This window comes from Cyprinodon variegatus, unplaced genomic scaffold (genome assembly GCF_000732505.1).
Source record: "Cyprinodon variegatus isolate N-32 unplaced genomic scaffold, C_variegatus-1.0 Scaffold64, whole genome shotgun sequence".
Classification (NCBI taxonomy): Eukaryota; Metazoa; Chordata; class Actinopteri; order Cyprinodontiformes; family Cyprinodontidae; genus Cyprinodon; species Cyprinodon variegatus.
In genome coordinates this window covers 1191538-1209073 of record NW_015150517.1, presented here as the reverse complement: position 1 = coordinate 1209073, position 17536 = coordinate 1191538, and the positions used below count along the sequence as shown (strand labels likewise).

The following is a 17536-nucleotide window of genomic DNA, read 5'->3' as shown; positions in this document are numbered from 1 at the left end:
TCAAATACAGATTTGGTGCTGCACGCACAGTTAAAGGGCTCCACAGCGCTTTCTGCCAGAGTGGTGGTGCAGAGGTAGCCCCTTTTCCCATCAATGTTTTATGTAACCATTTTTTTAAAAATCGATACTAAGAAGTGAAAGATTGATATTATATTGGGCAGCCGAATATCACGATATATTGCCAAAACGATTATTTCCCACACCCCTATTGTTCAGTTTTTTTAAGTCATTTGCTCTGATGCTGTTACCCCAGCGAATGAAGACAGAAGAGATCACACTCTCCACAGCAGATAGAAGATATGCTGCATCTATCTGTAAACACTGAAGGACCTAAGCTTCCTTTGGAAGTACAATCTGCTCTGCCCCTTCTTCTAGACAGACTTTTTCTGAAAACTTAACTTTGCAGGGCAGTGTTCTCTCCATTATTTTCCCATTTTACTGTCATGTCCCAGAAGGATCCATCTATGTTTTTGTTTCATAGTCTTTTCCTTGGAAGGTGATCTTATCTAGCAATCTAAAATGTATGTGTTCGATTGCCTATAGCAACGCACATACAGCTAGTAAATGCTGAGCTGCTTACAGATCTGTGTGAGTTTTTGTGAGAATGATAAACGTTTGGTCTGAATCGCTTTGATTTTTAGGTATGACTAGGAAAGCTAGTCTATCTTTTTGTTTATGCATCTTGAATATTGTCGTCTTGGTCATCGGAAATTAAATATTTTGGTTCTGAGCAGAAGCTTAAGTCTTGCTATGTGTGTCAGATAACCTTAGGTTTAAAAAAAGGAGAACCAAGTTAGCTGGTGCTTTAAACAGCTTTAACAAACTATGTTAGTTATTAGAAGAAATTGCATTGTTTAATACAAAACCATGGTCTCTGTATTCTTTAAAGCTGTTTCCCCCTGATGTTTAAGCCTCAGGGCTTCAAAGTAACAGTATAAAAAGTTGTGACCTTAATTATATGCTAAGTGAAGCATTACCACTGAGTTAATCAACAGAGCTATAATGTAGGGCTGCAACTAACGATTATCTTGCTGGTTGATTAAACTGTTGATTATTTCTTTTGATTGATTGATTAATAATCAGAGATAAAAAGGCTCCTTAAAGAAGAAAAAGAATTAAACCTAAATTCTCATATATATAATTATTACATTTTCAAACATGCTCATTAAACCTGAAACAGCTAACTTTGAGATTTCTCACCAAATATGGTTTTTGATATCCTAGCCTCTTAGCACAGTCATCATTTTGTGCCATTTCTTTCCTTTTACAGCAAAGTTAAGAAGAAAAATCCCCTTATAAGAAAAGAAATGTATGAAACCTGATACACATTAAACCCAGTGTTGTTTGTGACCCCTGTTTTTTGCTCAAATACACCACATATCTTATCTTGATCTTTAAGCTATTGATGCTGTTAAAACTAAGAAAAATGCGAAAGTCCTCAGGGATCATCATCATCACAGTCAGGCTGTATGACTTATTTAGGACTTCTGTGTAAAGCTGAAAGAATAAAATGGATGTAAGATTTGATAGAAAGTTTTACTGGGTGTGAGATGTCCTTACTTTTTTATATAGGTCACTAAATGTTCAGAAATTCATGATAGAAATCACACAGACAGCCAAAAGGTTTAACAAGAATATAGAAAATATAACTTCAACTGCTGACTGTTTTATTATACATAGTTTTGTAGGTTATTATATTCAAATGTAAAAAATGATCTTTTTATAGTTCTGTAAAAATATTTTAACAGATCAGCAGGTCTTATTTGGCTCGAGGATTTAATCTCCCCTCCTTGAGTTCGTTATGGGATGTTGTGTTTGTGAACCAAGAGGATATTACTGTTCAAAGTGTCAGTTATATAAGTTAGCATTAATTAATTTTGGCTTTAAAGTCCTTCTGAACACACAGAGCCTCAGTGTCCAAGGCAGCATTCTGATTCCCACACACAGTCATCTGAGTGAAGGTCAGGACAGAGGTTGAGAAACTGAAGTCAGAATATCATAACAAAATCTATTACCTTTTTGCTCAAAGTCATTTACTTTATCTTGTTTTCCTATCATCAAAGAGTGCTAAATGTTGTTTTTTTTTTTTAGTAATCTAAAGATGAGGTAGTATCCATTTATCAGCTGTCTAATTATGAACTTTTCGGTGTGATGGCTGACCAGCAGGAATAAAAAAACAGAATTAAATTATCAGCTTTTATGTTGATACTAGATTAATCACTGTTCTTCTCTATGAGGGCAACAGTGGTGTTGGATGAAGGAGGTTGCCCTGCAGCTAGAGGGTTGTTGGTTCAAGCACTGGCTTCTGTGTTGTGTGTCATTGGGCACAAGGCCCGCATTTCCTACTGATGGTGGTCAGTGAGCCCCATGACGTAGCTTGGCACCATCAGTGTGTGAGTGTGTGAATGACTGAATGTAGCCTGAAGCGCTCTGGTCAAGTCTATTGACTTGAAAAAGTTCTACATAGGTGCAGGCCACTTACCATGGTATTAGCTAGATTTCTACATTCTGTAAAGATTTAAATTGAGAATTAGATGGAGGCTCTTCATATGAAAACACTGCATCATTTTTCTTCTTACATGCAAAATTTTGAAGAGTTCACTAATAGTTTTCAAATGGACTTTCTTTGAAGATATTTTATAAATCCTTGTTTTGGCATTGATAATCATTATTATTGTTGCATTATTTATGATTTATTTAAATGTAGCTGTGTGTGTGTTTGTGTGCTGATTGCCTGTTTCCTTTCTGAAAGCTTTCCACTTCTCTGCTCCAGAGAAACCAGCATCTTATTTAAGCTGTCTGACCCTGAGGGCTCTGCTTTCTATACCGCATGCCCCTCCAACTTCATGTTTTCGCCCAACCACCTCTGGCAACGTTTTTTGGGGAACCAGCTACTCTATTTTGTAATGAGTGAAGTGATTTCTTTCTGTGGTCGTAGTTTCTCTGTTGTATTTAGGGCATTATTGAAGACTGACCTCATTCAATCAGCCGTGAATTATATGTCTAAATTATATGTACCGGTAATACATGAACATTGACTTCCAGGAAAAAAGTAGGGATTATTTGTTAATACTTTATCTTTCATTTAATATGGTGCCAATATTCCGCTTTAGAGACTTTCTCTCTTACTCATTGTGTTTGCTTTCTTCATCATCCGTTCCCCTCTTTCCTCCGCTCTCTTTCTGTTCTACTTTGTGTTGTTTTTTCATAACTAGGGGGCTATTATGTGCTTCCATCCAACACATTACATGCAGCCATCCATGCAGAACACACAGAGAGATGTTTGTTGTGGAACCTCTTAGTTAGATGAGCCCATCAGGTTAATTGAGGTTTATCTTAAAATGTGCTTTTTTCAGTGTAATCATGGAGTTTTTATTTTTCACTTTAATTATCTTTTGAGATTTTTGCTAAATCAGTTTATACCAGATATTAAAAAAAAAAACAGCGGAACAGTTTCTGCTTTCAGCATCATAAACTAAAACAATTACACAACAACAATGTTTGGAATAAAACAAAATATTAAGAAACATCAACTGTTGAGCTGAGATGTTCACATGACATTTGCTCACACAAATGCGTTTCTTAGGCTCCTAGTTGTAACTCTGTAAAGATTTTGAAAATCCAACATCCCAATGATAATAATACCAACCAATAAGATAAATTAACCACACAAATATTAATAATTAAGTTACTGTAGCCGGTGGTCATCATTATTAATTCAGTGGCTATTAGGTACTGAATCTGATTAAAGCCTTTACAGCAGAAATGTCAGCATCTATGCTAATTAGCACCTTTACATAAATTGATTAGCATGTTTTTGTCTCTTCGGAAATCTTGAATCTGGCTGTAAGTGAATACCACAGTCAATTATTAAGCAGTGCTCCCTTTGTGGGAAAGCTACTTGTCAGTAATACCAAAAATTAGATTCTTCAGAAAACGTCTGTGAGGTCAACATTTTTCTATGATACATGGTGCTACACAGTTTTAAAAAGTATGAAGCATGTTTTTGTAATTTTCAGGTCAGAATATGTATGGAAAAAATTACCATTTTACTCTTTACGTTGATTTTTTCTTTTATTTATTTATTTATCTTTTAAATCGCGATTGATTTCAACATTTGACCTGTTAAATCGTTAGTTAAACGTACTCCAAACCTTTTTGACTGCTTTCATGGGGTCTAGATACTGAAATCTTGCCTCAAAAACTGACAAAATATATAAAAATCTGAGTTTGGCAAAAGTATAAAGTTTGGAACTGAAAGATAAGAACCCTGTAGTGTGTAATTGTTTATAACAGCTCTGGTTTTGAAACTTAATATTAGACTTTTTTCCCATGGCAGAAAGGAAATTTCTTACTAAAATACAGTAAGAAACATAAGACTCCCTTCCTACTTTAACATGTTTATTGAACATTGAATTGTTGTGTTATTTTCCTGTAGAACATGGCTGCTAATATGGGGTCCATGCGTATCCTCATCAAGGGAGGGAAGGTGGTCAATGATGACTTCACACAGGAAGCTGATGTTTACATCGAGAACGGCATCATACAACAGGTAACCTCACAAACCTTTGCATATAAGCTACCTTCAGTCATAAGAACCTTAACTTTCCACATTTCATTAATATCACGTTAAACAGTGTATATTGTTTCCCTTTCTGCTTGAATGTCCAACTTTAGCCCATTTATTCACTGAAGGGTGTCATTCCAGCTGTTGTCATGAGTCCCGTCTCATAACACTCTGTTGTAAAAAGTCTTTTACCAAACAGTGAAATCCGTAAGAACTAAACTTAGCTCTCTCTAATGGTGTCATGGAGATAGTTACTGCTTTATTTGAAGAAGATAGACAGGAGTCGGTAACCATTTTACTGAACCTGCATTTATCCCATTTAAAATGACATTTTATTTTCTTAAATATGAATGCACCAACACTATTTGAAAGCATATTTTTCTGGGGATTAGTCTTTAACAAAAAATGGCATGACGATTAACTCAAAGGTTAAGATTCACATTCTTAAGAAATATCAAAATATTATTTCAAATCAATAAAGTCAATAATAGAATATAAAATAGAAAATCCCTTTATTGAGTTTATTTATTAAGTATCGTTTGCTTCAAAATTAAACTGGACAGCTCCCATCAGCCTTTGTTTGGAACAATATGTGAAACAGATCATTGAGGGTTAATTAAATGTCTGCATTACAAGAACAAAAACATCTAAAAGATGTTTGTCTATGGTCTTTCATTTAATTATTTTTGCAATCATGTGTCATAGTGGTGATCTATAAACTGTGTTGGTGTTGTGCACTAGGTTGGAAAGGAGTTGATGATACCAGGTGGGGCTAAGGTGATAGATGCTTCTGGGAAACTGGTGTTACCAGGTGGAATCGACACCTGTGTGCACTTGCAGCAAACTTTTATGAACGCCAGCATTCAAGACGACTTCTACAGTGGGACCAAGGTACACACTCATTGTTGCAAACACATACCCATCTAATTTAACTGTGACAATAGTGATCAGCCTGACTTTGATTAAACTCCAATGGTGCAGCTGTCATCTATTCTATGGACATACTCTCACTCTTGTTTGATTTTTAGTTAATTTCTTCTTACGAAAGGTTTTCATCCCCAGATGTGTTCTGCTTTTCTTTTTTTTCTTTTTTTTTTCCCCGCCTAAATTCTTATTTCCGATCACAAAACAAAGATTAGTTTAAAACAAAACTGGCTTAACTGAGACAAATGAGGCCTGCAATGCTTTAGATATGTTTTCAGTTGTTTTCTAAACCTCCTGCATGAGATGTCTGTGCGCTTCCGGAGTAAATTGAGTGTCGGGCTACATCAGTGGATTTGTTTCTGTACAAATGTCTGCTGTATGAAAAAAAACAAGACAGTTGGAAAAACCTTTTTGATTGCATATTATCAATACAGCCTAAAGACTAAAACCTAAGTTAAACTGGAACAGATGTTTCCTTGTCAAGCAATAGTTTCTCCTTTTTTACTGTTTTTGTAGATAATTTATTATTATTAATTCTTATGTTCTTTTCTTTAGTTCCATGAGACTCCAAGGGGAGATAATGATTTAATTATTAGAGGACTGAAATTCAGAGGAGGGATTGTAATTGTTGCCTAGGGTTGTATCCATATTTTGGGGTTTTTTTTCTTCTTGTATTCATTTTTCTTGCATTAATTTATCAGCGAAGTTAGCATGTTATTTTAACCTTTTGTTTCTCAAGATCTAAGAATATACATATTTCAATTACATATAATTATGTCCTATTAATAGAGTTCTATGTAATGTTAATATTATTTTTTTAAGCTTGAAATATATCCTTTAAAAGCTGAACAAATTATGTTTGAGGGCAGAGTAAAAAGAAAATTTTTATTTGTCTATATTAGAATCTTCCACACATTAGTCAAATTAGATTACACGTTGTATTTTTGCAGCCATTTTTTTCACTTTGCTGTAGTTCAGTGAGATTAAGTTAATGCTAACTGAAGTGTGTTGAGTGGATTTTGAGGGAAACTGACTTGCGCTTATGCCAGCATCGCCCCCATCCCTGCGGCAACCATTCCTACTACCGTGGTTACCATAGCAACTAACCCCTGCTTCTTGTGTGGAAATTTCTGCCTGTTTGGGAGTGAGTGCACACATGACCAAAGTGGCATTGTTTTTTTCCCCCCAAGTAGAGAATTGGTCTCCATAGCAACCAAATCCTGACAACCAAAAACTATTTCTTTCTGCATCCCCTACCCCTCCCCCCCACTGCTTTGTAACAGTTTGACCCTTCCTCTTCTGGGCTTCCTTGCTCCTCCCCAGCATCCCCACTGTTCCTGTGCCTCCCCCCTTCTGTGGATTCACGCTGACCTGCTGTGGGAGGACACTTTAATACTAGTTTTCAATGCTGTAGGGTTTAAAAGCAGCATGTGAGACGTGGGCTCAAACGATCTTTGAGGGCTTCAATGGTTAGGGTCATTTCTAATATAAGCTTCTAATTAATTTTAATTTTTCCTGACTGTTAAATGTTCTTTGTTACACTCAAAGTTTTTTCTTGGGCAGATATACACCTGCACGTCACACAAAATGAATAGACATTGAGGCCTTATCCACAGACATCTGAGAACCTGTTTTCCATACACTAGGAAATGTATGGATAGGAGTGAAGCTGGCTCACTTTCAAGGTTATTTATTTAGCATCCATCTTGTTGTGAATACTGCTTGTATCATGTTTTGCAAGGCTGTGTGTGAAACCCCCCCAGCTCTATGTATGAGGCTTAAATTAGTTTAACTAGAGCTGTAAAGCTGAGATGTTAACTCATCTTTGTCTAGTGTGCACTATGGGACCTTTATATAACTGAAGTTGCACTGTTGTTATATTTTTTCTATTAATATTTACTCAGTTCCATTTCCTTTTTTTTTTTTTTTTATTTCACCCTANCAAACATTTATTTTTCATATTGCACCAGTACAGTTAACGAGCAACCTGTACTTGTGTGCTTGTTTGTTCTGTCTAAAATGTTTATTTTGGAATAAAGAGGTTAATATAAAAAATATTTTTTGTCCGATTCATCGAAAAAATAATCGTCCGATTCATCGATTTTTAAAATAATCGTTAGTTGCAGCCCTAAACTCATCTTTGTCTAGTGTGCACTATGGGACCTTTATATAACTGAAGTTGCACTGTTGTTATATTTTTTCTATTAATATTTACTCAGTTCCTTTTTTTATTTTTTTTATTTCACCCTACAGTAGTTATAGCTCTACTTTTTCCTTACCATCCTGTCCATTTTCTATGTGTTGCTGCACACTTGTGGTCTGTTTGCTGAGGAAATACTACGGCGCATTTCATTCATTAACAAGACAAAAAAATCTGTGTGGTAATACCATCAGATTAAACAGCCATGGTGTTGAAGCTGAAGGAAAGTAGATTATCTCTTGCTTTTAAAACTATAGACTGTGAATTTCAAATGGCTTCTTAGCTGACTGCAGTGTCTATTAGAGCAGATAGCTTAAAAAAACAACATATATCAGACTACTATCAGCTAAACATCTTTAAAAAACAGTATGACAAAAATCTATCTGTGTATCGTATTATTTTAGCAGCAATATCAATAGTTGTTGCTTTTCTACTTTAAATGCCTTTAATTAGTTAAATGCATATACTTATGCTTTATATGATATTTGGTATTTTGATTTAAGAGTATCAGGATATAAAAACCTTACATTGACCACTGCTTTTACAGATTTATGAGGCATTTTTGGTCTTTTCTTTTTTTTTTTATAATACCTGTCCTACTATTTATCATATTTTGTAATATCAAGTTGCATAAAGGTAAGGTTGTGGTGTTTTTCATGGTGAACCCTAATTAGTACATAGAGCAATAGAGCTCAAAAAGCATCAGCTGAAGAGAAATACAAACATATTTAGGTTTTGACTTATAGTTTAGCATCTGCCTAGTCAAAAGGTTAGAGATACAATCATTGAGATCATAGTTAAGTTTGATCTGCTGTCACTGTACCGTAAGTCTGTGCCACACTATCCATCTAACTACCTGAAACAGAATGTTTTCCTGACATTTCGGAACAGTATCCATCTCTGTTACAGCAGAGATCATTTAAATTTAGCTGCAGGTTGAGGGGATGAAAGGAGGAGGTGAAGGATGAAGGGAAGGGTTTCACCTGTAATGTTGGGTATGAATGCTGCTGATAGAGGATGATCAGAAGGCTGCTTTGGGAGCAACGTGTCTGAGACTGATAGCTGCTCCCAGAGTCCAACACACAGTCTTTTATCCTCTATTATCACAAATTTCTCTCCCACAGCCTGAAGCCTCCAACCTTTTCTTTGGAAAAAAATTAAAAAAAAATTTAATTTATGTTTCTTTTCATCAGTATAGTCGTAAAAATAATACTGTTGCTTATTGTTTATTATTCTACCCTCATTCGTCTCAGAATTGACATGCTTTCATCACCATCACTGTTGTATCGCTACCAAAAGCCAATATTATGCTTAGATATTTATTGTAACCTGATTATATCATTATATCATAATTATATCATAATGGCAAAATTTATTTAATGTGACATGTTCAGAAATTCTCTATCAAACAGTTTGTTGTTTCTTTTTTTTTTTTGTGTGTGTGTGTAGCACATTATTTCATGTTGGAGTTCATCCACCCATTCATCCTTCCATTTTCTGTCACGCTTATCCGAAGCCGGGTCGTGAGGACTGCTGTTGCCTATCTCCAGTCTTCTGGCGAGAGGCGGGGTACATCCTGGACAGGTCACCAGTCCATCGCAGATGTTAAAGATCAATAATGTTCAATATCTTGACCAAATTGTTTTAGGTAGTACAATGATTTGTTTAAAGAACTTGGGTTATAAATCTGCCCTGCGTTGGACTGGTGACCTGTTCAGGGCGTACCCCGCCTCTTGCCCATAGATAGCTGGAGATAGGCACCAGCACCCCATGCGACCCCACTTGGGATAAGCGTGTAAGAAAATGGATGGATGGATGGGTTATAAATCTTACTCTCTTTTTTTTTTTATTGGCTGTTTAATGCAAAATACAAATCCCAACAATACGAAATACACCTAATAGAAAGTTCTGTAATTTCACTGAGCTGTGGTCCAGAGTCCCATGGCATTCTGGGGGATGTAGGCAGAGGAAAGGATTTAGCCTCAAGTTTGGTGGAAGGGTTGACCTCCTTTTTCCCTGATAATTTTATTTCAAATAGGTAAAACAAAAAAGTACTTAACATTTATTGATTTTGACTGATATTAAAAGTGCATTTCATGGTAATGTTTTCGGCCATAACGCACAGTCCTAATAGGATTAAAGTAGAAAAAAGAAGATTGATTAAAAGTTATTTCTTTGCAAAAAACAATCATAAACAAAAAGGCTTTTACTGATGTCAGTGTTGCTTCTCGGTGCTGCAGATTTGCTATTTATAGCAGGCCAAATTTGGATTTATCTTTGATAACAGGTTTTCAGTACGTTCCAATTTGACATCTCTCAGACGGTTCCTTTTATGCATGAAAAAAAAGCAGTCCAACATTTTTGGTGTAGTTATACAGTGATGAACTTGCACAGTTCAAATTCGAAAGGTACTTTTTTTATGTGTGTTTTTATATTTTTCTGGTTTCTGTTTTTATTCCTCCTCCCAGTCAGTGTCTGAGTTTTTACAAAGCAAAAGACTGACAGTAATTTTTATTTAGGCTCTGCAGGCGGCCGCCCAAGTCCCTCAATCCCTGATCTTTCACACATCTGCATGCATCAACATTCACACACTCGCATGCATTAACTGACAGTGATGAATGACTTCACTCTGCATGCACCCATACGTTAACTTCTACCCTGCTGACGCTGCAGATCATCCTGACCGGTTTCTATGGTAACTGGAAGAAACCAGAGCACTCATTGGTCTGCAGATCAGTCACTCTGTAGGGGCTGGCCCCGCCTACATCTGATCCTGCCTCGATGATTCAGTGCTGACACACAGTGTTGGAATAAAATCAGGTTTTATTTAGGGCAGGTTAAGGTTATCTAAAAAAAAACATGATTTAATTTGTTTTTTTATTAAATTCTGTAGTTCTGAAGAACCACCAAGTAGATGTAGGAGAAAGGATCGTCATACTGTATATTAAAAAAATGTAGTTTCAACGCCGTCTGATTTATGTTTGAAGTATACATCATTTAGTTTGATCAGTTTTCTGTGTGATAACCTAACAGGCTTCATGAGAGGATATTGAATCTATTAAATGAAGAGAGGAAGAAAAGGGTGGGGACGTGCAGCAGGCATGATTGAGCAGTATCTGTTGTCATGGTTATACTAAAGTCAGACCCACTACCTTTTTCCATATCGACATTCTCTCTGTCTTTGCATTTGCCTTTTTTTTTTATTTTCTCTTTTTTTCTATATCTTATACCTTCATTCTGTAATCTGTATGCTTCTTCTCTAAAATTCCTCGGCTCCCTTCACATCTCTTTTTGTCTGAATACTTTTACAGTTGGCTTTTTGAAAACAAAATTAACAAGCTTTCTGGAAATGTACTTTAAAGTGGGTTAAACAATGAAACCAATGGTTATTTTGCTTTAGGTTTTAATAGACTTCTGTTTAACTCAATGTTTCCTTGTTGTGTATAGTCACTAAATAGAAGAACATTTGATGATGAAACACCAGCTCATAAGAAAGGTTTATTGTCTTAAAATGAACACTTTCTATGTTTTTCAATGAACTCATTGTTCTGGTTTAAATCACTGTTGTTGTGTTTTTATTCTGCCTTTCAATAGCCCATTCCTTTCTTTGTGTCATTCTCTCAACTAACCCACTGTCCCTCTCTCTCCATCTACCTAGGCAGCTCTGATGGGTGGCACCACCATGGTGATGGCTCTGGTCCTGCCTGAACAACACTGCTCCCTGCTGGACGCTTATGAGAAGTGTCGCGCTCTGGCAGACGCTAAAACATGCTGCGACTACACTCTGCATGTTGGGGTGACCTGGTGGGGACCGAAGGTAAGCCCAAAATTACAAGGACCCAGATGCACTGTAAAGGAACAACATGGAAACACATTATATTTATATTTGAGTAATACTTCATGCAGAATTTGGAGTAAAGCAGTGGGATGTTTTTTATTCATGGGGAAAATGCGTATTGACCTAGATTACACCTAACAGAAACTGGGTTAATACACATGCTCAGTGGGCACATTACTCAGATTGTATGAGCTAACCTGCCTCATGCAGCCTTTGGCTTCACTGTCTGCACTGGATCATCTGCTGGTCGTATGCAGCAGTCTCGCTTCATTAAACCCACTAAAGTGTACAATATCAAATTCACTTTAACCAAGAGGTTTTCACTAAAACTGCTCTGGAAATGTGTTTATACAGCTGGCTGTCCATTCATAAAATTATCGTTGATATTTTTGACTAAATATTAAAATGTCTTGTCATTTTTATGCCAACAAAATATTTCCTTCTGAGGGACCATGTTAAAGCTTTTATGCTGTTTGCTGATCATGAAACAGCATGAAAGCTAATTCATGCATTTTCTTCTTTACACTTTAAATCACTATTTACTTGAGTTGACTAGAAATCATTCTATCTCTGCTGAAGGCTGCATCCAGGTTGTTTCCGCCTTTTACAAAGAAGCTCCTATAATTGTTCTTTGATATAGTTCGATTTGTACTCCTGTGGATTTTTAAAATAATTTTAAAGTTATATACTTAAATATAAAGTGTCTCACATATCTAGCTGTCTAATTAGCATGTTTTCAAAACAAAAACAAGGCTTTGTTGGGCTACTGTATAAATCCTTGAACTCAACGCTATTCCTGACATTTTGAATTGAAAAAGCTTCCTGGATGGGAAGCGAAACGTCTTCAAACTTGGAAGCAAAGTCCAGTGGATTGTTTTTCATTTTCATTTTTTTTTTAATCTAGTTTCTTCAAAGTTACTTAGTCATTCATAAGATTAAAAATAGACCAACCCTTTCAGGATGTGGCCTAATGTGAGCTAAATCAATCAGACTTTACCTGGTTCACCCAGTATTGGGTGTTACATGATGTCTGGGCATTCGGATTTGAACTCAAGTTATTTTTGTAACCCAACAATATATTGTGGAAAGGCAAGATTATCTCTATGCTAAAGACAATTTCCCTGATCTTTTTCTGATATTTACTAATTCCAAAAAAGCACATCACACACACTGGTATTTTATACATCTACTGTATAGATCAAAGATTTAGCAAGTTTTTTTTTATTTTTTATTATGAACTTTAAAACAAACGTATTAAGAAGAACCCGGCCAAATGATTGGGGTTTACTAACATATTAGATATAAGGACTTAGAAAGAAACCCAAAATCTTTTCCTCTAGTTGGATGATATGTACAGAAAATGGGAAGATAAAAAAACTAACATTAGGTGTTAAATTTTTGGTTGAAATTGTGGCTAGCTATTTCTAGAAGGTCAAATGTCCATGTTGGTTAATTATCCCTGTGATAATCAGCAAGACTAATTTTATGTGATCTTATCCTGGCTGCTTTCAAAACTAATTTCATGCTCCATATAACAAACATGCAAGCATTTGCATGCACACAATCACATCTAAACACACTTGGACCATTTACCAACACAGCTTATCTTTCTCTCAATGGCCACATGCAGGCTGTCTCTTCTAATATAAATGTATGCGCTGTAAAGTTGGGTCTAGCCTCTAACACAAACACGCTGTTTAACCCTTTCCTTAAACAGGTACGCAACGAGATGGAGAGCTTAGTGAGGGAGCATGGAGTGAATTCCTTCCAGATGTTCATGGCCTATAAAGACATGATGATGCTGCGGGATTCAGAGCTTTATCAGACACTGCAGACCTGTAAGGACATCGGTGCCATTGCACGAGTGTGTGCGGAAAATGGAGAGCTTGTGGCAGAGGTGAAAAATACCTTCTTTTATTTCTCCTTATTCGTACCGTATTTGTCGATGGAACAATTACTGGTGGGCTGTTGGTCTTTGATATGGACAATTATTTAAAGTTCTATGACTAACTGTGTCTGTTCATTTTTAAGACAAAATGTTTGTAGAGTTGAACTTAAGGTTTGGTTTTGTCTCCTATCAGGGTGCTAAAGAGGCTCTGGATTTAGGTATCTCTGGACCAGAAGGAATAGAGATAAGTCGACCAGAGGAGGTAATCTTAGAGCAGATCTCATTTCTGTATGTCTTGCAGATGTTGCTTTATTTAAAGCGTTAAGACTAAAGATTTCTAGCTAATTCAAGTTGTGAGTAGATATATATAAATAGGAATTTATAACTTTTTCTTACTAATAGCTGGCAATGCACCGATTTGTTGAGTGGTTTAAGTTTAAAATGAACTGTAAAGGTAAACCTGAGCTACACATGGTACATAAGGATTCACTGTTTGCAACAATAACTTTGAAACCACACCTCTCAGGAAGGCCTACTGTATGCCAGGGTCCTGGAGAGGGAGATCCGGCTTTAGGAGAAGAAGTGTGGGTTTCATTCTGGCTGTGGAACAGTGGAACAGCTCTACACTCTCTGCTGGGTTTCCGAGGGCGCTTAGGAGTTTGCCCAACTTGTCCACATGTATTTTTTGGACCTGGAGAAGGCATTCAGCCATGTCCCTTATGATGTCCTGTGGGGGGCGCTTTAGGAGTATGGAGCCTGGGGCCCTTTACTAGGGGGCATCTGGTCACTGTACAAGTAGAGTTTGGTCCGCATTGAAGGCATTAAGTCGCACTTGTTCCGTTTCGACTCTGTCACCAGTCCTGTACATAACCTTACTGGACAGGATTTGTAGGCGGAGCCAAGGGCCAGAGGGGGTCTGGTTTGGGGACCAGCAGATCTCGTCCATGCCTTTTGGTGATATGGTTCTGCTGGCTCCTTCCTACCAAGGCCTACAGCATGCACTGAGGCAGTTCATAGCCGCGTGTGAAGTGGCCAGGATGAGAATTAGCTCTTCCAAGTCTGAGGCCATGGTTCTTGACCGTAAAAGGTGACTAGTCCCTTCAGGTTGGAGGAGAGTTCCTGCCTCAAGTGGAGGAGTTCAAGTATCTTGGGGTCCTGTTCACGAGTGAGGGGATTATGGGGGAGGACGGATCAATAGACGGATCAGTGCTGCTGCTGCTATAATGCAGATGCTGCACCAGTCTGTCGTGGTGAAGAGAGAGCTGAGTAAAAAGAGAAAGCTCTCGGTTTACCAGTGGGTCTACGCTCCTTCTTTCACCTATGGTCATGAAATCTGGAGCACGGCTGAAAGAACGAAATCTCGGATAAAAGCGGGCGAAATTAGCTATCTTAGCAGGGTGGGCGTGCTCTCCTTTGGAGAAGTCATTCTGGAGAGGCTCAGAGTAGAGCCGCTTTTTCTACACATCGAAATGAGTCAGCTTAGGTGACTCGGACATCTCTTTCGGATGCCCCCTGGACACTTCCCTTGGGAGGTGTTCCAGGCACATCCCACCTGGAGGAGGCCCAGGGTACGACCCAGGACATGCTGGAGGGACTATGTCTCTCAGCTGGCCTGGGAGGCCCTTGGGCTTTCCTCAGCAGAGCGGGAGGAGATGTCTGGGGAGGGGGAAATTTTGAAGCGGCAGTCTACAGGACAAGACAACACAATACAAGGAACTTTAACTTATATTAGTATATTTAATCACAGCAAATTAAACTTGGCCATAATTATGCTTTTCTTTCATTGTACTTGGTGATTAAAAACTGGATAGTAAATGTTTTAATTTTTTTCTCTTTCTTCTTGACTGCAGCTTGAGGCTGAAGCTACTCACAGAGCAATTACAATTGCAAACAGGGTAAATATATATATATTTGCTCTTTTTCTGTGCTTTTATCAAAGTTTCAGCCTGGAATTTGAGTTTAATACTTTAATTAAGCAATAAACATTTCAATAATTGAATGATTTTGTGATTTTTAGGCTCGCTGTCCCATCTACCTTGTGAACGTGTCCAGTATGCTTGCTGGAGACATGATTGCTGCTGCTAAGATGCAGGGTGGGTATTTGTCCAGTTAAAGTATTAACAGAAACCTGGTAGTAATCACAAATAAAAACCGTCATCTTGTTACATTGCTGTTTGTGTCCAGATAAGGTGGTCCATGCTGAGACCACTGTGGCTCATGCTGTGGTAAATGGGAACCAGTATTACCACCAGGACTGGGCCCATGCTGCTGCTCATGTCATCGTTCCTCCTCTACGCCTGGATCCAAACACACCTAGCTACCTCATGGGGCTGCTGGGAAAGTATGTCTTATGCTTCCATAAGTAATGATGTAAAGAAATCTTTATGCTGTATGACGGCTGAATGTTAGCGTGGGGTTCTGCTTCCAGTGACACTCTTAGCGTGGTGGCTTCAGAGCACCGTCCGTTCAGCACAAAGCAGAGAGCGTTGGGTAAAGAAGATTTCTCTAAGATCCCACATGGAGTGGCTGGAGTCCAGGACAGGATGAGTGTCATTTGGGAAAGAGGCGTGGTACGAACACAAGCGCACAAAGAGCTGTTTTTTGTTTGTTTGTTTTTTTGGCAGTATTTGACTCTAGATGTATCAACTCGATACTTATAAAAGTACAGTTTAAATACCATCACTGACTTACAAATTAAGCAAAATGTGTCACACTATCTGCAGGTTACAGGAAAAATGGATGAGAATCGATTTGTGGCTGTGACCAGCTCTAACGCAGCTAAAATCTACAACCTGTATCCACGCAAAGGACGTATCATCGCTGGAGCTGATGCCGACGTGGTGGTCTGGGACCCTGATGCCACAAGGTAAACTGTCTCCTTTATTTGACATAATGGGCGTTAACGTTTGGAATCCAACCGTACATTGCTTTCACCATGCAGGACGATCTCTGTGAGCACCCAGGTGCAGGGCGGAGACTTCAACCTATACGAGGGAATGCGCTGTCACGGCGTGCCTCTGGTCACAATCAGCAGAGGACGTTTGGTGTGTGAGAACGGCGTGTTTATGTGCGCCGAAGGATCCGGCAAGTTCTACCTGCAGCGCACTTTCCCTGACTACCTCTATAAGAAGATGGTCCAGAGAGAAAAGGTTTGCTCACTTCCTCTCTCCGCTTCTGTTCACTTTTTAAAGGGAATCATGGGGAATGGTCCTCTGTTGCTTTGCTGTGTCAGCTGGCAGTAAACTGATGCAAACACAGCCATCATGTTGAGTCTGACTCCACTGATCTGACAGCCTGTGGCGGGGATTTAGAGTCCATGCTCTCTTTGTGTGCTGACTTTGTTTTTATGCTGATGGTAGCTGCAAAACCTTGTTCTGTCCCAGATTCTGCTGGGATTCTACATGCTTTCATTGACAGTCATTTACATTTGAATCATGTCTATATTTCTAGCTTGTTAATGGTAGTATAATAAGAATAAGTATATGAAAACAACCATTATATATGTGTATTTGCTTCTTTTTAAAGACTAATTTCTTCTTTTTTCCCAATTGACACTATTGTGTATATAGTTTATGAGGTTTCTGCATCTAGAGATGTTTTAGGGAACAACTTAACATCCTTACACTATCTCTCCTAAAACCTAAACTATTCTACTTAAGAGCTACATAAGAGATGAACTTAAATTTAGAACAATAACTATGTGGTCAATTAAACAAGTCTTGAGCATTTTCAGATATTAAGCTACAACCAAATAAAAATCAGAAAACTATAAACATTTAACTAAAGAGTACATTAGGTGTCATGGATAAAGTAGTAGAGAAATCATAGGCAGAAATAAATTCTTACGTAATACTTCTGCACACAGAACGATTACTTATCAGGGCTTTGTGAATTCTGCCTTTATAGAAAGTGGCAAAACCAAAGCCATTTTTGAAACAAGGTATATTTGCCACAGCTATGAACTGGACACTGCAGAAATGTTAAAGAATGTGTTCTGGTCAGATAAAAACTACATGAAAGTATCAAGAGCAAAATACAGTTTTTGAAGGAACTTCAAAAAGTTAAATCTAGAGGACCTTGAGGTATTTATCAGGGATGCACGATATTGGGATTTTGGCC

General features: G+C 37.7%; 1 protein-coding gene across 1 annotated transcript in view; it reads left to right on the top strand.

Annotated features, from left to right (window-relative positions):
* Positions 1-17536, top strand: part of dpysl5 (dihydropyrimidinase like 5) — a 26188-nt gene that overhangs the window by 6730 nt on the left and 1922 nt on the right. Inside the window, exons 2-12 of the mRNA XM_015371764.1 lie at positions 4439-4552; positions 5309-5458; positions 11350-11508; positions 13247-13426; positions 13611-13679; positions 15268-15312; positions 15435-15510; positions 15602-15758; positions 15846-15987; positions 16141-16283; positions 16359-16566. Coding sequence (XP_015227250.1) covers positions 4442-4552; positions 5309-5458; positions 11350-11508; positions 13247-13426; positions 13611-13679; positions 15268-15312; positions 15435-15510; positions 15602-15758; positions 15846-15987; positions 16141-16283; positions 16359-16566 — 1440 coding nt within the window. The 5' untranslated portion in view covers positions 4439-4441. The remainder of the gene's footprint in view (positions 1-4438; positions 4553-5308; positions 5459-11349; positions 11509-13246; positions 13427-13610; positions 13680-15267; positions 15313-15434; positions 15511-15601; positions 15759-15845; positions 15988-16140; positions 16284-16358; positions 16567-17536) is intronic.